Source organism: Ammospiza caudacuta, chromosome 1 (genome assembly GCF_027887145.1).
Source record: "Ammospiza caudacuta isolate bAmmCau1 chromosome 1, bAmmCau1.pri, whole genome shotgun sequence".
In the NCBI taxonomy this organism is placed as follows: Eukaryota; Metazoa; Chordata; class Aves; order Passeriformes; family Passerellidae; genus Ammospiza; species Ammospiza caudacuta.
Window position 1 is genome coordinate 14,415,665 of NC_080593.1, and position 23,945 is coordinate 14,439,609.

The 23,945-nt window shown below is 37.2% G+C and overlaps 1 protein-coding gene across 11 annotated transcripts in view; it reads left to right on the plus strand.

Annotated features, from left to right (window-relative positions):
- The window catches only part of PARD3 (par-3 family cell polarity regulator), a 444,439-nt gene that overhangs the window by 279,690 nt on the left and 140,804 nt on the right, over nucleotides 1-23,945 (plus strand). For 9 of the 11 annotated variants that reach the window (XR_009275724.1, XM_058819864.1, XM_058820106.1 and 6 more), the window contains 4 exons: nucleotides 6,318-6,507; nucleotides 11,319-11,470; nucleotides 12,505-12,549; nucleotides 18,778-19,005. Coding sequence is in view for 10 of the 11 variants with exons in the window: in XM_058819864.1 (XP_058675847.1) it covers nucleotides 6,318-6,507; nucleotides 11,319-11,470; nucleotides 12,505-12,549; nucleotides 18,778-19,005 (615 nt within the window). In the remaining variant the exon portion in view is untranslated. The remainder of the gene's footprint in view (nucleotides 1-6,317; nucleotides 6,508-11,318; nucleotides 11,471-12,504; nucleotides 12,550-18,777; nucleotides 19,006-23,945) is intronic. The other 2 variants (XM_058819948.1, XM_058820357.1) reach the window with 2 other exon arrangements.

Sequence of the window (23,945 nt, forward strand, 5' to 3'; positions counted from 1 at the left end):
ATGTTGCATCAAAATCAGTGACTCATGGGAATTCTTAATTTTTTTCAATATTCCTTCACCTCCTTTCAATCCTACTAAAATACAAAAATAAATAAGGAAAGCTTGCATCCATTTATGCTTATTAGGGGACTTATTAATTTATTTGAATGTTTGCTTTGTAGGACACCAATTTTAAAACCTCATAACTAATTATAAGCATCCCTTGTGTAGACTCTGTGCCCCGCCATCTGCATGGTCCCAGTGGATAATGAGGTTATTAGTGCTTGCTTTGCAGCAATTCAACTTCTGATGTACAGAGCTAGGTAATAAAGACTTGCCTTGCCACAGGAGCGGTTGGATTTACTGACTAGGATGGGATTAGTTTGAAAGGATTTTCAAGTTTAAGCACAAAAAGCAGCTTGATGAAAATAACACCTGACAGAAGACGTGACGATTGCTCGCTTGAGTTGTGAGTTTTAAAGAAGACATGGCTATTAAATCTAGGGTTGTTTTTAGCATATTAGGTACACAGAATATATTAGAGGATGCTACTATAAACTTCATATGAAGTGAGGCATAACTTAGTTTTAAATTGCTTTAGATTAGTTTTCAGCCTTAGAAAATTAGTCTACCACAGAGTCTTTTCCAATCAAGTTTGTGTGTATTTTTCACCCTATATCTTTTTATTTGGGTTGGGTTTGGTTTGGTTTTTGTTTCCACCCATGTTTTCTTTTAAAAATAATTTTGGTATTTTGGCTTTTGCATTTTCTTTGTGGTAGCAAAATTGGACTGCTGTTAAACTCTCTGAAAATGCACAAATTTGCTATTTAGGGTATTTCTTCCGGTAAGTCTTTTGCCCTTTTTTGTTCATTTGGGCAATAGTGATTAGAAACACACCATATTCTGTTCTATTGCATTTCATTTTGTGCAGCTTGGAAGAAAAAAATGTGCACGTGAAAATCAAGGCTGTGTGAAACCATGTCACCCAAAGTCATATGCTCTTAAAGAGAAAAATTTAGAAAAAATTGTATTTGTTTGTCAACAAATTTAAGGAGTGATAAAATAATTTGAAGTCTTTAGCACTATTCTCCCATAGAAAGAGCTAGTTCTTGTTGTGTCAAGGCTTTAGATAAAACATTTGCAAAGCACTGCCTTCTGCTTTTTCCATCAGTGCTGCAGAGGATTTACACACAGAGCTCATATAAGTGTTAACAAATTATCACTTAAACACGTTGTCCTGTTTTGTTGGGAGAGGGAGCCCTGAGAATGTCTGGATGCACTTGTGTCAGCAGTGCAGTTTGCTTCAACATCAGAGGAGCACAAGGCTTGCCATACCAAATTGAACTAGTAGCTCATTAGTATGATATCATCCCTTTAGCAGTAGCCAGTAATTCATGTTTTACCACAAAAAACCAAAAAAATTTCCAAAGCTGTTAGAATCTAATACCCTTAGAAACTTTTGCATTGTATACATAGAAAAATAAAATCTATCCTTCATTTTCTAAGTTTCTCATAACCTGAAGTAAATATTTTGATTTTCTTTGATAGCTTTTCTGAATTGTTTTCAGGGACCAGGAACTGTGTAAAAAATTGGTTGGTTGTGACTTTAATTCACTGAATCTTTAGTGGAAGCACATTAGTGGAAAATCAGATTGTGCCTGAACCTCATAGTAAATGTGATCTAGCAGTGTGTAACTAAAACTGGTCTTTCTAGGATTGGACTGTTCCCTTCTGCAATCACAGCAGAAGCACAGACCTGTGATGTTTAAACCCAGTTTTTGGGAATGGTCCGTTCTCTAATGACTAGTTTTTTCTGAATTAATCAGCACCACTAAATTAAAACTGCAGTGTTCATAATCTTTCACATGCAAGTTTTCTTGCAGTGCTGTACAACAGGGAGGTATTCCCTGTTGGGAGAGATAGGTACAGTTGCTTGTTTCAGAATAGCTAACATTTTAAAGACTCAGTCACTTTTTATGCTGTGGAATCCCTGTCTTTTTTGGGTTTGGTAATGAGAACAAAAGCAGGACATTTTTTATTTTCCCGAGAATGTTTGTGTGGTGTTACGTGACTCTTCCTCTCTTGAAAATTGGCCTAAAATTGAGGATTAGTCCTCAGAACAACCTTGCTGAAGAACTCTGGAGGTCTATACCTTCCCACACCAGTCCTGACCATGAAACAAGCTCAAAGGAGTGCTTTATGCAGTGCTGCTTCCCTTGAGTGCTCTCCCCATTTCAAGAACCCCTCTGATGAGCGCTCTGAATCATCTGATGTCTTTTGAATTACCCCTCAATGGATTTTACAAAGTAAACTTTTGGTACTCAGTGCCTTTTAGTGAGGAGATGACAGTTTGTTTCCATGGAAGGAGTAGGTCTTCCTGCTGCTTTTGCTCTTGGATGGGTTTGAGTTTTCTTCCTTCCTAATTTAAAGTATTCAAAAGTAATAATTTTAAAGTCTGGAAAATGCCTGCTTGTTTTAGTCATTGCTTAAAGTTGGAACAAAGGTTTCAAGAGTGTTTTGTTCCTTTAAATACCATTAATGTAATTTCAGGAAAGGTATTTAAGACAATTTCCTTACTCCTTCGTAACTGACAAGCAAGAACTGGCTGTCAGAGCCTTGCTGTGAGAGTGGGAATAAAATACCAATTTTAGGATGTGATTTAAATTATGTAAAATAATGTTTGCTTACTGCAATAAGGCTACGTGAATCTTTTCATGTTTCTGATGATTCTCATGTTGATCTACTTTTCTAGGTGGTTATTGCTATTATAGATTTTTTTATGCTTTTTCATTTGATAATATTTCACTGAAAATTTCTGATGGAGAAAAGATAGAACTTTATTGAGGGAATACTTTTGGTTCAGAGAAGATGGGATATTTTATTTATATAAATTCAGTCTTGTAAGAATTAGATGGCTGTAAGAAACCCTTATATTTATTTATTATTTCCAGGGTGCATGTTATTCAGTAAAACAACTGTGTTATACTGGTTTGCTTGGCTCTATAATTAAAAATTCAAGTCTTCTTCTGACATACCATTCTTGTATATCATGCATTATACTCCTGAGTTTTACAGTACACAAATACTTAGCTGCTGTCTATATAAATTATTCTTATTCAACAAACAGCTTAGTACAAAGTCCTCTTTCATCTCCTTCTTCTAGTTGCTGATTTTTTTTTTTATGAACGTGGCAGGTTTTGTTGGTAACGGTGACTAAACAGAAGATATTTTTCAGGGGGTACACAGAATAACAGTCTCTTGCACTGAATCTGCTTTTCATCCTGAAGGATCCCCCAGAACCTTGTGAAGTTTGATGGTTCCTACACAACAGGAAATACTCTGTTCTCTACATAAATAATTGCTGTCTTAAGGGTAGAATCAGGAGAAAGCACTACTGAAAGAAATTTAGCTAGAGATGTAGAGTGTGTGTCTCAGTGAAATGAAAATAACCTTTACAATCAGAATGTAGTTCCTTGGCCAGGAATCTCATCAAAATGTGATGCTCTACTACAATAGTTGACAGATCTGAGCACTTTCTTGAAATGCAAGACCTGTATACAGCAGAGAAATCTTTGTTGTTAGTCATTCTCCAGGCATTCATTGGGCTGTTGGTCTCAGTCCCACAGTATCAACATGCTCATGAGTCATTCATAAGGTAATGCTGGGCTTGGAACATACGGTGAGAGTGTTCAACAGATTTTGTAGACCATCCTTTAAAGAGAAAGCAATAGCAAAAGCACAAAGGATCAAGCCAGAAACAGTTCCATGACAATGCAGTGTCAGCATGGGAGCCAAGTTATCCCAGCAAACATATTAACTGAACTTCAGGGAATTTCAAGATTTGAAAGGACCTGGAGCAGTTCAGTTCTCCATGAATAAACGCGTTATTCATTCTATTTACTCTGTGTGATTAGGGTTTTTTAGAGGGCTCTGTGTTGGTGGTTTAATTCAGGTACAAATTATTTTCTGGTGTATGATAGGTTTGAAGGTGTATAATATTTTTTGAAATATGCTGCTTGGCACATTTTTCCTTGTAGGATAAAAATCCTCATAGACCAGGAGACCAGCCATTTGTTACTGGAGCTCTGAGGCTTTTTTTCCTGCACAGACAGATGGGAACCCTTCTTGCCCAATAGCTTGGTGTAGTCCACAGGCTGTGCTCCTTTAGATTGGTAACTTGTCCAAGAAATTTGAGCATCATTGTTCTGAGATGAGAAACATTTGAAAAGGGAGAATGTTTTACCTTAGTGCAGTGTCCAAAATACTTTATGTTATTACAGATTACCACATTGAAGCTGAATTTATACATTTATACAAAACTGGACTTGAAGTGTAGTCAGAGTCTAAATTTCACAGAGTCTAAATAGAACTTTTCCAGTCCAAGGGAAAATTATTTTCTTGAAGAGGTTTGTAGACAGGTTGAGCAATGCCTTAGATTTGTACATCAGTCAAATATACTGAAGATTACTGGGTTTGAAGTTTCTTTGATGTCTCCTTGTAAGGTTTCTCACAACACTTGTGGAATTAATTCTCCAGGGGTATTTTCTATCCACTTCAGCTGAGTTCTCTACAAAGCATGTATTGAGTCCAGTGCTGAGGTTTGTCCAACCATCTGCTGGAGGTGAAGCCTTTCACCTGTTTTTAGCTTCATCTGCAATGAAAAGCATAGGCATGTCAGATGGGTTTTCTCCCTAATTCTAAAGCAACTATTAAAATGTCAGTCTTCACCCTTGTCAGATATAAAGAAGGGTAGTGAAAAGTTAAAAGTGTTACTGAATTACTGTATCCTCTCAGATGGGAAGTTCAATCTGCCGAGTGCCATAAGGTTATACCTTTTCACAATGAATTCTTTGGAGACATTATTAACTACAGAGTTAACAGTCTTGTAGGCATTATGTTTGGAAAGAAGTACATTACCAGGCTAAACATTAACCTGTCCATCAAAGGAGCTATTGCTGGGCAGAATCAGCGGTTATGCAAACTGCATACATTCATTTCAGTTTGACAGTGATGAGGTGTTCACCATGCAGTACCTTTTTCTTCCAGCCATTTTTTCAGCCTTCTTTAATGATCCCTTTGAAGCCAGATTTCCCCTCTTTAGAAAGATTACTATATGTATTATCTAGTGCAGTGAGGATTTTAACTACCTCTTTACACATAGGGTTTTGTTTGTTTTCATGTTTATTAACAATTGCATGCAAAGGTAGTGATGGTAACTGAAACATTTACAGAAAAAAAAATCATTCATTTTCTCCTGATTTTTCATGTTTTTTCCATATCTACAGTGAAAGTAAAGTGTGGAAATAATTGATGTGTCCGTAGAAGCAGTTTAAAATATGGAAATAGAAGTTTTATGATACATTACACCAGTGCATCATAGTTTTAGTATAATTTTCAGTTTGTTGTCAGATTAATGGTTGATTAAGCTAGTGTGTTTCTTCTCATGAGATATGACAGTTTTACAAATTGTTTTAGTAAGAACAGACTGTCTTTTAACTTGTACCCTCACAAATTTACCTGATGAAGTCTGCCTCTGAACAGACTCATGCTGAGTCTTATGTAGTCCCTATCATGTATGTGAAGGTTCTTGTTTAAGTGTTTTAACAAAAGGGTTAAAACTTACTTGAATTTGTTGATAATAGAATTTGGTAATTTTTTTTCTCCAAATTTTGCATATGTCCACTTCCCAGCACCACTTGAATAATTTCTCATTTCATGAGGGCCAGACTGATCAGGAAAAATGATGGCCTCTGTTAGTCCTTGTGGAACACATTCTTTGTTTCTGTCTAACAAGGTGATACAGGAGGAGATGCTATTTTTTGGGAGAGGTGCTTTTGGGCAGCTCCTCAGCCAGGACTTGAGGCTATGGGCACAGACAGGAGCATGGGAGGTTCCTCTGGACATCAGGAAACACTTTTTCAGTGTGAGGGTGACCGTGCACTGGCACAGAGTGCTCAGGGAGGTGGTGCAGAAGCCATACTCAGAAACAATTTCTTTTGGGTCCTGGCTACATGGCTGTAGGTGTCTCTGCTTGAGTGGAAAGGGTTGGGCCAGAGGAGAGGTCTCTTCCAAACCTCAACCCTTCTGTTGAGCTTGAAGACCTTGTGGTCTTGCAGTAGGCTTCAGAAACAACTGGTGTGCATCAATTTTCAGGCTACTGCACAGGAAGATGGGTACAAAGTGAGACATAGTTAATTTTATTATCTGCATTGTGTCACTCTTATCAGTGGCACTGCAGTTTGACATAACCTTTTATCATCTGTGATGAAATATTTTTCAAGGCACTCTCGGCATGCTGCTGTTATTTATTTTTGGGTTTTTTTCTCCCTTTTGTCCAGGTAAATATCAGCTGTCTCCAACAGTGAACATGCCCCAGGATGACACTGTCATTATTGAAGATGACAGGCTGTCAGTCCTTCCTCCTCATCTCTCTGACCAGTCATCATCCAGTTCCCATGACGATGTCGGGTTTGGCACTGTGGATACTGGTGGATGGGCTAAAGCTGCAATTAATGAGTCAACAGACTGGTAAGACCATGGTTTGGTGGAAGGAAGAAAGAGAGAGCTGTAGTTGCATCTTTTCCTTTAGTTACATTTTGACTACTGCTAATTTTAATTTTTTTTTTTTGGTCACGTTTGGATTTTACTATTTTCAAACTGGTAATTTTCCTTGTTTCAGGGAGGAAGTCTATACAAATACCTCTGGTTTCAGTTTTGTGCTGTGTTAAAGCATATTTCTGGAAATGTTACTTAGTACATAGCTGTGTTATTTTGATGATGATCTAACTTTTATTTAATTGCTACATGACCTAGCTTTTGTAAAAAAATTAGCAAAATTTAAACACTTGACTTTATGAAAGACTGATTGGAAATTGTTGGAAATTTTGTAATTTATAAACCTCACTGTAAATATTTCAAAATTTATAAAACAAAGGTTTTATTTTTATATTACATTGTATATCTAGGAGCATCTCAATACATTGGTATGCTTCTTTGCTTTTCCTAATAATGTACTAATCTTTCAATTCTACTTAGAGGTCAAAGCTCCTTGTTTTGCCTCTGTGCTAATGCTCATGCAAAAAGAGCTGGTTAATATTTCTTCATTATTTGTGAAGAACTACTACTCATATTGTTAGATGATTTGCAAAGACAATGTACTGTAATAGCTCTAAATTTAAATACACAGAAAGTAACAGTTCCACATTTAAAGGTATGGAAAGTAACTTTATATGTGTAATCCATAGTAAAAATAACGTTTGTGAGTCTTAGGTTGACTCTCTGATTACTTTAACACATTTTAACAGAAGAGCCTTATTGAGAAATGCATTGAGCTCCATTATTGACTTGCTTAAGTTCCTGGTAAAGAAATACTGTTTATTGCATAGTTAGTACAATTAATACAGATCTAAGATTTAATTTACAAGTCCTGTAATTATCTATAGTAATAGCAAAATAAAAGCCCTCCTCTGTACGCTGCTACTTCTTGAAGCTGGATAATTACCACAAATGGTGTGAAGTCCTAGAATTTTCTTTTTTTTCTTGTCTCTTGAGCCTGTTATGAATGTGTCAGCAATATCTTAATAGAACAGCAATAGCACCTGCTGGCTGATATGCACCTGTCAGCTTCTTCTCTGCTTTAAACTAGTTTATTTCCTCTTATATCCAGAAATTGAGTTCTGTATTTTAAGTTCTGTTTTAATGATTGTATGGAAATTTAATTTTTTCATACTCATTTACTTTTTTTTGATGTTGCAGTTATTGTTATGGACAAGTCATACCTGTAATCTGGGTCCCTGAAAAGTCCATTTGTCTTTTGTAAAAGCTGAGAATCTGAGACATTTAAATAGAACAGTCCTCAAGCCTGCACATAATAGCTTATTTCTAAGGGAGTATTTTTAGCTGAATGTGAGCAAAATCCTATGAAATAAACTTAAAACATTTGAACAAAACTGCAGATGCTTTTACATTGACTTCTACATTGTGTCTTGCTATTCATATGCTTCTTTGTAAATGAAGTAACAGTAAAGAAAACAGGGATTAGGGATTAGGTATTGTAGAATTGATCATACTCAAAAAAGTTTTAAGTGTGTGTATGAGAAACTGTAAAGGTCTTCAGATACAATGGCACTTAAAAGAGTTAAGGCACTTAAAGCAGTGTCGTGTTTTAGTACCTAATGTATTCTCTTTGTTAAAAAAAAAAAAGTAAATGGCAATAGAATTAGATTGTTGCTATAATTTCCTGTTGCTAATGGATGAAGGAAGACTTGTAAAACGAAGGTTCATTGTATGATTTTGCTGGAAGGCACAAAGGGTGAAACTAAGAATATGGATGAAGGGTTATCCAAACAAGAATGGCAGCTGTTCTGAATCACAGAAAAAAATGTAAGCTTTTTCAGCCTCACAATATCTCCCTAATCCTTGATGAAAATGTTATGAAAACAAAGGGCCAATAAGACAGGATTAATAAATGGAATTTTAATAACATTGAGGGTCAGAAGACGGTTACATTCTTTTAAGGATCAGCTGTCATTCCAGAAATCTTATTTGTTAAGTATTCTAGAATATAGTAAATTGCATTTGGCACTGCTTAATGACTTGCACTAAATTCACCTCTGTCTTTTATTGATGTAGTTGAAAAATATTAAAATGAGACATTTTTAGGGGCATTAATTCCTCCTCTGTGCTCATTGGTTTTGCATTTGTTGCTCTTCTTGGGGACTTTTGAATACTTTTAGACAATGTACATGCATTCAAACTCCTGTGATCCACTCCTTCCTTAATTACTGAAACACTCATGGGTCATTAATAATAGAAGTAAAACAGGACATGAAAATTCAGAGCTCTATGTAAGGCTCAAATAAAGCTGCTAAGTAGCACCTTTAGGGTGCAGGATACTGTGCAAACATGTAATAATAATAATTCCCTTAATAAGTATGTGTGGAAGGGAGATGTGACAAGGGCAGATCAGGGAAGCAGAAAGTCTCTAAAAGTGGTGTCAGTGGAAATGCTAGATTCCAAACTCTCAAATTCCCAGTTGCTGATGCCATGGCCAGACCCACCAACTGCTCTCTCTGGGACCTGTGGTGTCCTTTTAAAGTTATACTTGAACTGGAGTTTTAGTCTGTTCTTACGACTTCAAGTTCAATATATGTGTGTGCTGTGTTTACATGGAAATGATATTTTACTCTAGTAGAAGTTTTATATAGGAGGATCAAAGCAAGCTTGTATGAGAAAAGAAGCATAGAGCCAAAACAAATAATTTTATAAGTTCACCTTTTCTGAAGAAAGTGTCACAGGATACATTTTGTTCAGCAAGATGAAACCAGTCATTTTAACAAACGTGAGCCTGTGCTAACAGATGTTGCTGGAAAAAAAATTCTCACTTAGTAAAACCACATTTTTCTGGCCTTCAGAGACAGGGCTGACTAGCAGGGAGCCAGAAACTTCTGTGTGGCCTTGGTAAAGTCAATTATGACCTGATTATGAAAGGTGTTGAAACCCTGTAAGTTCAGTTGGAGTCACTTTGGAGGACGTTTTCAGATTTAGGTGGTTCTTACTCAGCTACATACTGTACTGCTATAAATGCTAGAAGTGTATATTGGCCTTGTCTCTTTTATCTTTTTATCATGTGGAGATAATTTTTTCCCTATTTTGTGGGAGTCAGTGTTAGGACTAAATAGTTATTTTTGAGTATGGTCTCTGATTCATCAGAGCTTTTAAGCATATGCTTGAGAACATTGCTAAATTGTGCAGACATCTCTGAAATAGTTGCAGTAATTAAATGTAAAACATTATGAGCCTGAGCCAGAAACATTAAAGTCAAAAGGCACTTGACATTGGCTTTATTCACATAAGCTCTGATCCTGCTCACACTGAAGTATTAAATGCCTGTCACAAGCGCATATCTTATTATTTGTAAATCTGCCATTACTGACTGAATTTTTTTTTGGCTGTCTGGTAATGAGGGTAGTGATTTTCATCCTTTATAGTACTTTATGCCTTTGGACACTTTTCCTTACCTCTTTTTCTCTGTTTTGTCTAATGCCCAGGTGTTTCTCGATCAAAGATACTTCTGTAAATTAGAGTACATGGCATACATGAACATGGGCGTGTTACAGAATTTGAAAGTATAAGTTGTTTTTTGCAGAAATTCACCATTTGTCTTTTTCTTACTAGGAAAGAGAGGTGTATTATACTTAGCCTTTACAGTAAAAGTAATTCTTTAGAAATATGGTACTAAACAATAAGATGGTACTAAACACAATATCTTGAGTGGCATGTAGAGACCTTTAGACAAAATATTTAACTTTTTTTATGTTGAAGTACAACAATATTCAAAGAGGGAATTTTGAGGGATCATTTACCTATAGGATAGATAACAATGTTCCAAAATACTGATATTTTTCAGTATTTTATGCTTTTGATTTCTTTTTGTGCCAGCTGAAGTAGAGATCTATATTCTATGCCCTTTTCTAGGAGCCAGAAGATATTTTTGTGAATTTCCTTTCATATTGTTTATTAGCGGTACACAATCTTGCCTTGTTTAAAGGTTTTTAGCTTGCACACCAAATTTTGCCTGCATTATTGCGCTCATGATTCTGCCAGTGTTTGAGCACCATTAATAAATCGATCTTCAGCATGTTTCTGAGGCAACTCACTGAAAACCTGACTGCCTGAGCTGAAGTCACTTTAGAAACCTGCAGAAGAAACAAAAAACAAATACAGTTCCCCTCATTTCTGATTAGGGGGTGGATCCACTGTGGCAAGTACTTGCTCTGTGGGGAAGCAATCAGTAAATATATGGTTGTTTGTCAAAGCCAGGCTAAAAGCAGGAGAAGCTATGAAAAATCTACAAGAACTATCACATATGGAGAGAAATTTTAATGTAAAGTTTTTAAATTAACAAGTTTCAAGCTCTGTGGGCTTCAGGCAGGACAGTTTCTGTTTATGCTTTACTAAAAATATTTTCTGATAAAGACAGACCAGATAAATTTCTATCAATAGAATAAATATGTTTCTTAGGAAAAAAAGAACTGTTTTATTCTCCTGCAAATTATTCCTGTGTTGGACTTTCTGTTCTGTTTGACTGTGTATAGTGCATCAGATGTGTATATCTTTTGTTAAAACTGTGAGTGAAATCCTTTGGTACTTTTAAACTAGAATTGCTTAATGCAGTAAGACAAATCCATTGTGTGTGTAACTGAATACTTGCAGTGGCGTATTTAAAACTGTGATTAATCGTTGCTAGAAGTCACGTGCTAAATAAATTATTTTCTCTGAAGAGTGAAAGGTTGCGTGATCTTGATAAATGTTCGCATGATTTTTTTCCCTTCCTACAGCACTCTTAGTCCAGATGTTGATCCAGTACTTGCCTTCCAGCGAGAGGGTTTTGGACGCCAGAGCATGTCAGAAAAGCGTACAAAGCAATTTTCAGATGCCAGTCAGTTGGAGTTTGTTAAAACACGAAAATCCAAAAGCATGGATCTAGGTAGTGAGTGATGTTTTTTCAATTTTTTTTTATTTGAACCTGATTTTCATGTTGTAAGTATATAGATTTTATAATTCCAAACAGATTGTGTATGTGCAGTAGTACTGCACATAATGTCTACTTGTGGATAGTAAAGTACTTGAATGGCCAAGTGGCCTGGGTGTTGTTTGCTGTTTGTAAATGTCCATACATTCAAATATCATAGCCCTCTGGATATATGGTTTTGCCTAAACACAGTAAAGAGTATTTATTAAAATTGAGGTGAAAAATGCATTTACCAGTCCATACAGAATGATTGTGTAAAACTGTACTGTGCTGTGGTTCTGGGTAGCCAGGTTTATTCTCAGTCCTTGATTATAATGCAGTTAGCCTTAAAGGTCTTTTATAGTCTCTTATTTTGTAGATGAATTCAGAATTAGAAAATGGGACTAGTCTGACATCTGTTTGAGACCCAAGTTTTAATATTTATATCAGAAGCCCTATAAAGTAGCAGTGGCTAAGACAGGCAATCACAGTGATCATTTAAACTGATAAACCAACTGAGAATAAGTAATTGCTAACAAGCCCATCAATTTTTCTGCCGTTGCATTTAGATTCTGAAGTGCAGACTCTAGTAACCTCAAACAGTGAGTTTCGATGGCTTAAACACGCAGAATTCCCTACTCAGAATAATAAAATACAGTGCAATTCCTCCTTTACAATAGTTGTGTCTTGCCTACAATCCCTAATTCACAAACATCCTCAGGCTGCAGTCAGGTTGGAGGTGTTGACTTGTCTTGACGGATGCCGCGTGCTAACGTGTCAATAACATATTGTACCTGCCCGTGACGTGAACGACTGACACTGCATGAAGGTTACTGGTTTGCTGCCACTTCTCCCCAGAATGTTGGCTTACTCTTGCAGTTTATTTGCATGAAGTAGGACATTTCTAAGGTCCCCTAACTTGAAAAGAAAATATGCAAAGCAGGAGGAATGTTGAGTGCATGTGGGGCATGGGCACTAACTGGGCTAACCGTTATGCATTTACCTTTTAACAGTAGCTGACGAGACTAAGCTCAGTACAATGGATGACCAGAAAACAGGTAAGAATTGACAGTAAGGCTGTTGCTATAGAAACCTTGGTCAAAGCAGCTTACCACAATTACAGAACTGCCAGTCAAATTGCATGAAAACATGAATATTCCAGTACTTGCATGGCTGCTTTCTATTGTGAATAATCAAGTCGTACAGAAAAAGAAAATTTTTCTATAGGATAAGTATCCAGGGTAGTATATTCAGCCGGGTCATGTAGGCAAACACCTGTTTCTGCACTTTAAACTCATCAATATTCAGAGTTGTTTGGGGTTTTTTGTCCTTTCAAAAAAAAAAAATCTTGGAAAATCTCCTTCTAGCTTCAAACTGCAGTGCACAGAGAGATGATTTAGAAGAGTTGAGTATTTGGCTATTACAGTGCTAACACAGTGCTTGAAAATAATTATTTTAATTAGAAAACTGCTGCTTTTGCCTTAAGTGGTCATCAGATACATGTTGTGCATTGAGTTGAAGATTATTTGTGCAAGTTGATTTGCTTTTGGAGCTGAAACCCGAGCATCGTAACAGAACAAAAGAATATGTAAATAGAATCTTTTCCACATACCATTCATTGTAATGTTTCAGAAATGATAATGAGAAAGAGCTTTCAAGGCATATTTTTTTATTAGTAATTAAAATAATGCACCAACTGCAATTATGAACCTTTATGATTTATTAATATAAGTTAGCTTTTGACCTGCAGAATGCTATTTTAATTAGGCTAGATCCAGAGGACACCATAACATTACTTAGCTCTAATTAGGAACAATTCACCTTTTTAACCTGAAAATATTATTTATTTTATCATGATTTGAGGAGTAGTGCATTCAATACAGAATTTACATTTACTAATTCACAACTGCATCACTGTTTAACTGGACTGTATAACATGAGTAGGAATACTAAAAAGCTGTAAGTAATCAAGTGATAAAATTATCATTTTTATTTGAACGGATAAGTCTTCTAGCTTTTAAAACGTTGCAGAATATGGCCACAGACTTGCAGCTTTGCAAAAAAAGAATGGGTAAACAAAATCAAAATGTATGAATGTTTTGGAGGATTAAAGCCATCAGAGTGTGAATGTATGAATTGTGTTAATAGTTGTGGTAATAATTGATGCTTAGGAACTGCCTTCACCTCTGAGCATTATTCACATAAAAGCAAGTTAAAGACCAAACTCGAAATTATTGTAAATTGTTTTTCATTTTCTTATTAATCTGTATAGTTGACTGGGGTGTGATTAGAATGGTGTAAAACCTGTGTGTTTTAGTAAAATAATAATCTTCAGGCTTCAAAAGTGCATAGTGATCTTGGTAGTATCAGTAGAGGGTGGTGTGAACTGAGTGTAGTTTTCCTTTATGTGTAACACCTGGATTAAATTCCAAAAATAGAGACAAGTTGGACAACTTGGGTGAAAGAGCATGACCATGCTGTCTGGACTAGGCAGTTACATATTTTGTGCACAGCAAATGTGCTGGAAAAAAATTTCAGTGGCTGGGAAAAAGGAAAACACCTTTTGCTGTACTTTTGTTTTATTTATCTTGTGTGCTTTTAACCAGGTTTTGTATATAAACACTGGATATCTCCCATTACTGAAGATGGATGTAGCTGTTAAACAAACCGCTTACTGTAGTTTGGCTTAAAAATTGTCTGGTTCTAAGGAAAAAAAAAAGCTTCAAATGTGTGGTGAACTATGCTTTAATGAACTCTAAAAGCCAGAAAACTTCAACATGTATTTACTTTAGAAAAGATAAAAACAAACTCTGTTACTGTCACAGTTGGATTTAATAGTATTGGCTGAAAAGGAGAGCACAGAACTCTCCAGCTCTAGTTACTGTAATAGTTTTTTAATTATTTTTCTTTCTGTACTTCACTTGAAGTACCTAATCCTTGCAGTGTTTACAGTTCATCCTAGAGGTTAGAAGTATATTCAGTAGCAATTGAGCATGGCTCATTTATAGAGTACCAGGCATACTATAGCTCGAGGTCGTTGTTTTTCCATAGGCATGTTATGAAAATGAAAAAGAAAAAACAAATAAGATTTATTTAAATTATTTATGGATTTATTTTTACACAATGCTTTTTAATTAAACTTTTATTAAACTGAATCAAAATGAAACTCGTTTTGATGCAGTTTCTTACTTTATTCCTCTCCTGCCTTCCGCAGATGGTGTTGATTAGTGTCTGAACTGAACTAGAAATGGAAAAATTTATCAAATGCAATGGAGCAGATATTACCAAGTAAATAGACTCACTGATAATGTCCTTCAAGAAGGTGTTTAGAAAGTAGACTTTATGCCTTTGCAAAACTGGTTTAATGAAATCCAGAGAAGTTTTTGGCATCAGTTGCAGGTAGCATTTGACTTGACAACTCATAAAACTAATGTTTCAGAAAGAAAAAAAAAAATTGTCATTTGAAAGAATGTGCTGATGAAAAATTTGCTTTATAGACTAAAATTAGCCACTCTGGACAAAACATCATATATCCCTTGACACCATGGGGTTTGCCTTTGCAAATCGCCCGAGCGGATTGGTGTCACTGTATAAATAATTACCTTAGGGTGAGATGAGGAGGGGCACAGTGAGTTGTTAAACAGTGCCAGCACAAGGGAGAAACAAAGGATAGGGATAGGGAGCAGCACACAGGCTTGGTGTGATGGCTGTGTGCTCAGTGTCCCCTCGCTGTGCGTGCCATGGAGAGGCAGCTGCACAGTCATGAACTGCATGGTGGCTGCAGGGCTGGGAGGGCAAGGCCTGGCCCTTGTCCCCAAGGGCTGGGGACGCAGGGAGTGCAGGGACACGTGTGATGGGCAGGGGCTGTGCTTGGCAGGTGACAAAGCCCTCAGGAGATGGACAGGGTGTGGGCACTGGGAGCTGTGAGGAGGATGCATGGTGGCAGTCACAGCAGGAGGAGCGCTGAGATACAGAGGGATGAATACGCCTCAAAGGATATTTGTTAGGGAAATTGTTGGAAAGGGAGATTTTGATAAACTTCAAATTTTAAAAATTATTAAAGCATCCCTTTCATCCTCAGTCATATAAATATGCTTTAGGTAGATGTGTCTTTTCCTCTGCTTTTTTCTTCTTTAAATTCTTGTGTCAAAATAGAGGTAGGACTCATTCTGAGCAGATAACGCTTCTGATGATTACCACCAGGGCTGTAAAGGCTGGAAGAAAATGCTGACATTTTTGTGTTTAGAAAACAACGTTTTGATGTGACTCATAAATTTTAAACAGAGTCCTTTTTAAAGAAAGTTTGCTGGTTTTTACCAGATTATGGGTAAACTATTCACTTTCTGACTGATGAATTCTAGTAATAAATTCTTAACACACTATTTACAGGGACCTAACTGTGTATTTTTAGAATAGTAGGTTTGCTATGAAGTAGCCATAGAAGATAGTGAAGGCATCAAAATATACATAGCTCTATGATCACACTGGTAAAATTGCTTGTGAGAGGAGATGTCCCCATTTCAGATTCTGCAACCTGTTCACATTTGTGTTCGTGGCCACCCAAGTTCAATAAATATTCTTATCATTTATGTAATCCATTATTAGTTTTACAGTACTGAACATTAGGTCATATCCCAGATGGGATATCCTTTGGGAAAACACAGCTTACATAAATACAGTTCTCACAAAGGTCTATATTGGGTGTCAGGAAATTGAACTTTTTTGTGTTCTTTATGAACACAAATGGGCACATAAATGCCTTCTTTATAATTACTGTTTACAAAAGGAGCCACTCAGTAATTAGGAAAAGATATATGAGCATTTAATTTGGAAGGTTACAAAGCAGGATGTGGAATAAGGAAGTTTACAGTAAGCTGCTATGTAAGAGGACACCCTTTCCTTTTGTATATGAAATTGGATCTGTCAAACAGCTGGTTTATATATGATTGTCCCATTTCCTCTTTTTTTTTCCTCCAAGATGTTGCATTCTTTTTTTTTTCCTGTCTCATAGACAGTTAAAAAAATACAATTAAATACTTTGAAAAGTAAAAAGCAAAATAAAGTCTCATTTCTTGTGTACCGCAGGCATTATTAGAAGAATAGCAGATTTGACCATGGACTAGAAAGTGGACAATTTTATAGGGCACTGTCTAAATTTAAGTGCTTTTAGTTGGCAGAGAGAATATTCTGTAAAACACTCGCCTTAGACTTCAGGCCATTTTCAGAAGTTTGGCAATTCCAGTCTGCAGTTTGTTTGCACAGCTGGGGAGCCGCCAGCCCTCCCTGGTCCCAGCTGGCCCTGTGCTCTGCCCCCAACCATCCTCACAACCCTCAGCTCTCTAATAAATACAGGCTGTGTGTGAGAGGGTGGCTTCTTCTAGGAGATGGGAATTCATGAAGATAAAATGTCTCATTTGTTGGGGTGCATTATTTCTGACCAAGGGTCCAAGCAGAACCACAGGCTGCTGGGGGAACCAAACTGCAGAGTTGTATAGACCTGGGAGGGCAGATTTTTGGTTTGTTTCTGTTTACAAGTTAATCTTAACAGTAGGGCAGCTGAAGAGAAATACTTTGACAGCTGCTCTTTGAATTTATTTGATCTGAGGGATTTCAGTTTAATGTAATTGCTCAGACTTTTAATAGCTGAATAGAAAATGAAACATTCACTGCCTTGCTTCATCTCATACCAAGGTAACAAATGATGTGGAGGAAATTTGCCATGCTGCTGTTCAGCATCTCTTCTGTGGGGGCAAACAACCCCCTTTTCTCCCCAGAGAATACTGAATAGTTTTAGTAGAGCAGTAGCAGTTTTCCCCAGTTTAAGGTAACTTCACATACCTTTCATAAAGAACAGTGACAGATGCAGTCTCCCTTCTGTTTCCTAATTTCTTCCAGAATAGGGATCATCTTCAGAATTTTGTACTATTCTGAGATAAATGTTTAAAAGAGGTAGTTTTCCTTTTTTACACCTTTATTCACACCTATGCTTGCTAATGTACTGTTAATATTGAAAATTCTTGCCTTGGCTCTGTCTCTCAGTGGTGGCTGGCTGTGAAATTTATTTTTGCCAGATAAGGATGCTAATGTCAACTAGGTAAGAGCCTACCACCTGGAACTGTTGTGGTGCCCCAACACTTCTCTTTTGTGCTCCCTTTGGGTAGAGAAAAAGTGCAAATTTTATATTATAGGTGAGGGCTCTGGTTTCATAATTGCAGGAAATGTAGCCATGATGATGATGTCCCACCTCATCTTGCTTTCCACTCCCAAATCCTTTAGAAAATCTAGCTAAGACTGTTCTTGCACTTCTGAATAAAATCAGTAAAATGGGGTGTTTTTTGAGTTTTTTCCTCCTGAAAGATTCTTCCCAGTTTTAACTTTAGTATGATGTTTAGTTGTGCAGTTGTGGGGTGATTTGCAGTGCGGGTGGTAGTCTTAAGGGCAAAGGCTGTACATTTAACCCACAAAACTGAGGATTGAAGTCTGGATGGAGAAAGGCTGTTGCAGAACACTGCCTGAAGCTTCCTTGGCACATCTCTGGACATGCTGCCCTCTCATCAGTGATAAGAGCTGCCCTCAGCCCCCGCTGTAGTAGTGCTGCCCCAACAATCTCTCCTTGTGAGTGCCAGGAGTGTGTTTATTTGCCAGCTGGGTAACTGGCATTGCCCATCAATAATTCCACAGATTATTGTTAAGCAATTTCACAATCTGAGCAAGTCAGCTGATATTTCTCAGAAGCATTTAATTATGAAGTTGTTAGCAATTTGATGCAAGTCTTTAAAATTCAGACAAACAGCATGTTCCTTGAAGCCAGAGGTCAGGCTACTTTGCAAGACTATTTTACACTAAACATGATAGGAGTCATGCCCATAATCTGCTCTGTGTTCATCAATTGCTAGTACAGAGGAAATTTTCTGCTTGAACCAAAAATAGTTAATTGTTTTGTTAGATGCTGTTAGATATGCATCTATGCTGCTTGTATGAGCTAAGTTTTTAAAGCCCCTTTATCATTTAAATTGTGTAAAATAATAGTAATGGATGTTGGTCTCTCTTCACTGATTTGAAAAGCCAGACATTGCTAACATTGTCAGTTCCACTGACTGTGACTTGACATACTCATTTGCTTCTGAGACCAACAAATCTGTGGAGAATTCCCTACAGATTATTGAGAGATGATGTGAATAATGTTAAGTGTGTCCCCAAAGACTTTCAGGATGGATAGGCATAATCAAGCATGCCGTTCTCAATACTAATTCTAATTACTTTTTCTCCTCCTTTAAATCACTAAGGTTCCCCAACCAGAGATGTGGGGCCTTCATTAGGTCTGAAGAAATCCAGCTCGTTGGAAAGCCTGCAGACAGCCGTGGCTGAGGTGACACTGAACGGTGACATTCCCTTCCACCGCCCACGGCCGCGCATCATCCGAGGGCGAGGCTGCAACGAGAGCTTCCGAGCTGCCATAGACAAATCTTATGATAAACCTGTAGCAGATGATGATGATGAAGGCATGGAAACTTGTAAGTATACTGTTGTTTTGCATAGTGAGTGTTAATGGCATAGGTTAATTCCTTTAGAAAGTGACTAAAGTAGCAGAGCATGATTTTAGAATTTTAAAAGAATGGAACTAACTTCATCAATATTTAGACTTTTTCCCTTCATTTGCTTTAACAGATCGCTGCACTCTGTAGCTTTCTTCCTTTCTGAAATAAGAGAATAAGATTATTGGGAATGTGTTTACTTAAGTTACTGTGAAAATATTCTGTAAGATGGCTAATTAATGTACTAATGTACACTAGAAAAAAAAAAAATTAGGTAGAAAGGCAAACCCACTAAATTGATGTTATGAAAATATAGGCATCTAACTTTGAAATAGCACATTTGTAGTGTTGGGGGGGATAAAAAGAAATCACTGTCCTTTTAATTAGAGTGAGTAAGGTTGGCAGATCTAATAAAATATAAAGTTAATGATCAGCTATTACCCACCCTAATGGGCATTCATTTACATTTTCAGTTCTTTAACCCGAAGTATGACCCAACATGTGGAAAATGTCATTAACATAAAAGAATCACTTCAAAGCTAACCTTATCATTATTGAACTATGTAAGAATGGGCTGGTAAAATGACAACTCATATTGAATGAAAATAGTATGAATGGTAAATTACCTCAATCAGGGGTTGTATTAAAATCATTGAATTTTTAACCTTCATGTTGTACTACTTTCAACTTGTCACACACCAGCAGAATTTTTTTTTTAATCAACCTGCAGCTAGTTAGAAGTTTATGAATGAAGATGATGATGGGAAGGTTGAAGTAGTAAAGTATTTATTCTGAATTTAATGAAGGCTTAAAAAGAAGTTTTTTGCTCTTTTTAAAGTTTTTTAATTTCAGAAATTTGGTTTCATAAGCATCATTCCCTAATACTCTTTGATAAATTACTTCTGTAACCACTCATTTTTAAAATACTCGTGGCCTCTTTTTTTTTTTTTTTAATCTGCCTCTTTTTAAGAGTGTTCTGAGGCCACAAGGGAGATCATTTTGCCAGTCACTTTTCTCAAAGGTACCTACAGATGGAATTAATTCTGCTTTGCTTTTCCAGCACATAACAATTTCAGACAGTAGTGAGGCTAAATGCTGGTGTGCTGCTGCTGGCTGTCAATCTATTTCTGGCCGGTAGAAGAACAGGTGTTAAAAAATGTGTAATGATCCTGCTTATTCTTACAAACTGCATGCCTGTGTTCTTTTGGGACATCAGACCATGTTTTTATAGAAGGCCTTGTTGTGAGCCCACTGATAGCAATATCCTGGTTTGAGCCTTCAGATATCCGAAGTTTATCCACAAGTTACAGATGGTTTAACTTTAATTGATCAAAAATATAGCAAAGCTGTTGTTGTGAAGCACTTTCAAGGTGAGTATAGGTTTATGAGATTCTGGTAAGGGTTTTTAAGCTTGTTGATGCAATGCATGGAGAGTAGCAAGGAAGTATTTGGAGCCCTTTGTATCCTTCACATGGGAGCAGTGGTGTTGTGGCTTAACTCCTGCAGCAGCCCAGCCCCCAGCAGCTGCGTGCTCACTCTCCCACCAGTGGGACGGGGAGAGAATTGGAAGGGTGAAAGCTGGAAAACTTGTGAATTGAGATATAGTCAGCTTCATAGGAAAGCATAAGCCACACAGACAAGCAAAGCAAAACAATTAATTCACTGCTACCCATGGGCAGGCAAGTGCTCAGCCATCCCCAGGAGAACTGGGCTCCATCATGTCTGCTGTTACTTGGGAAGACAAACACCATCACTCCAAATGTCCCCAAGTTCCTCCTTCTACCCTCAACTTAATAACCTGAACATGATGCCATGTGTTCTAGAATATCCCTTCTTTGGTCAGCTGGGGCCACCTGTCCTGGCTGTGTCTGCTCCCAGCCTCCTACACATCCTCAACTTCCTCACCACTGTGGCTGGACAAAAAGCAGAAAAGGCCTTGGCTCTGTGTAAGCCCTGCTCAGCAATAACAAAACATTTCTATATTATCAACCCTGTGTTCAGCACAAATCCAAAACACAGCCCCATAAAAGCCACTGTGAAGAAAAATAACCCTACCAGCCAAAACCAGCAGAAGCAGGGACCAGACAAAGCCTTGTGGCTGAAATCAAAATGTTATGGGGTGAGTCTTTGCCCTCATCTCTGGATGAAGTTGTCTCACACCATGGACCAAGAACCGTCTCATGTCATGAGAGAGCAAGAGCAAGGCTTGTCAGGTCCCACATGGTGAAGAAGAGCTGAGCAAAGTGTGACCAAGCTGTGTGTGTACAACTATGCATTTTGTTGTGTTCTGATAGCTTCCACATATGGTAATGAAACATCCAAGAGGTATTTCAGAAATTTCAAGTGTCAGATTCATAGAAGGAGATGAGTAGCAGAGCAAATGTAAGAAGTTGATTGGACAAAATTCAGTCCTTGAGGATTTTTGCTTCTTGTGGTGATGGAAGAAGCTTAAGAGCTGTCCCAGCCCTATGTCACATGCCTTCCTGAAAATGTCTGTATCTGCATTAAACCTAAAAGCACTGCAGTCTGCTTCACTTTGTGTAAATTTTATATGGACTTGAGCTTCCAAAGAATTTACCAAATGGTGTCTTCAGCTGGACAAAGTTTGGGCACATATGAATATGTAGGAGTTTAACAATCTGGATCTAATGTAACTAATACCTCACTGCTGCCATAACAACGTCACCTAAGTTTTTTTGAAATTGTATTTAATTATTCCATAATTGTTTGAAATTAGAATGTGACTTTCTCTCATTATAAAACCCAGGCAAACATGCTGGTGGTCAGTTTGGTGATGCCCTTGAAGTTGGATCCATTTGTCTTGCTTGAATATTTTTGCCTTTCTCCAAGTGTTTCAGTGCTAGAAGTGTTTCTTTGCTTCCAGACAGTGACCCACTTTGGATTAGCAAATAATAGCAGTGCAATGTATTGTATAGAGGAGTTCCTAACATGTCATCATTCCATACACAAAAGCCATAAAGAATACAGGTAGCATATGAGACAAAGGGGCTGACTCTTCTAAATATCCTTGGAACAATATGCTATTAAATTACTAAGTGTAGGATTAAAATCAGATGGCACTGACTGGATCTGAGGTAACATTTTAATTATTTGAGAAGATGTGTGTGAGTTTTAATGGCTGTAAAGAAGGAGCATTTGTGGAAAGAGGTGTGGGTGTTCAGCTGTTACAGATAATTTTGCCTGCTTTGGGGGGGGGGGCTTTTGTTGATTTTTCCCTTTTTTTTTTTTTTTTTTGAGTGTTTTTTTGTTGTTGCTTGTTTTGTTTGAGGTTTTTTTCTTTAATACTTGAAATAGCTGACTAGAAGCAAAATGTTTATCTTTAGTGGCATGAAGAAGAACAAGGAATTTTGGTTGGGAGAGATCAACAAAGCTTTCTAATCTTTTGCTGAATCTTAATTGCTGGAATCTAGGGCTGTATTAAATATCACAATAAGAGGCCTAGAAGCTTAGTGGCAAAATAGTTTCACATTAAGTAGCTTTGATTCCTCATGTGCATCTTTTCCATTTTATGGGCTAATTAGGAGAATAGCTTCATAATACCTGTTTGTGTAGTTCTCCATACTGCAGTGTGGTTCATGAAATGACACTAGTGTGCAGTTTAATTGATGTTTAAAGTATACTCCAATTTAATTTTTTGGCTTCAGCATCCTGAATGGAGAGGCAGGAGGTTGCAGGAAAAAAAAGGAAATAACAGCACCAAAACAAATACATCCTGCGTTTTGCAGTAACCTAATGTCATTACTGCAACATAACAAAAATTAGAAGTTTCATTTGTAGCCTGGGTTTGAATTTTAATTGAGCAGCATTTGCATTTGTTCTAAACACTAGTAATTATGTGTATGTTAATTGCAGGATGACTGCACTGCATAAAAGTAAAACAATCTTCTTCATGTCGGGTCCTTTTAAGAAAACTGGAAATCTATTTAGTTCAGTGGAGAGACCAGTGTTTACTCCAGGAGAGCAGGCATCCCAGTTCACAGGCCTCAGTCTAAGCTACTGAGTTAATTGCAAGCAAACTGTATGATAGACAAATATTAATTGCAACACTAATGCAGAAAGGAGACAATGTTCTTCATGGAATGTGCAGAATAAATAGGAAGTGGGAGCTTTGTGTCCTGGTTCTGGCCAGGACAGGGCTGACTATGGCCAGGACCCAGAGGTTATTCCATACCATCTCACATCATTTTCCAGGGACAGAGGAAGGGGTCCCTGTCAGGTCCTGCAGAGTAGTGGACGGAACAGTCAGGTGTTGTCAGGGGTGAGAACTTGTGTGCCAGTCATTCTTTCCTTTGTGCCAATCGTTCTTTCCTTGTGTGCCAATCGTTCTTTCCTTGTGCGCTCTTTTATTCATGGTGTTGCTGTTACTGTTGTTTTTCTTATCTCATTGCTGTTTCCAGTAAATTGTTCTCATCTCAACCTGTGATCTTTACCTTTTGTGCCTCCAGCTGTCCTCTCCATCCTGCTGCAGGGGCAAAGGGGAAGGGAAGGGGAGTGGGTGGGTGGCACATGTTTTGGAGAGTCTGAGTAGGAGCACCAAACTGGGCAGTTCCCTTCCTAAACACCACGACACACTGTTATGACAAGTTGTTCTGCAACTCAGCATAGCACAGTAAACTATATATATATATATATGTGTGTGTGTGTGTGTGTATATTTATGATTTATTTAATGTATTGTTATGTGAGTATGAACAAACTTAGGTCAAAACTGATTCATCTTTAAAATTCTAGCAGTAAAGTTCCAAGTAAACAGTTGATCTCAAAATTTGTCAGAAATTTCATACAGTTTTTTTTTTTGCTAATTATATTCGTTTGCAAGTACAGTCTTTTAAATGTCTAGTTAGAACAGATTGTAGCTATAAATTAACATGTAAAAAATTAACATTTCTATTCCAAAGT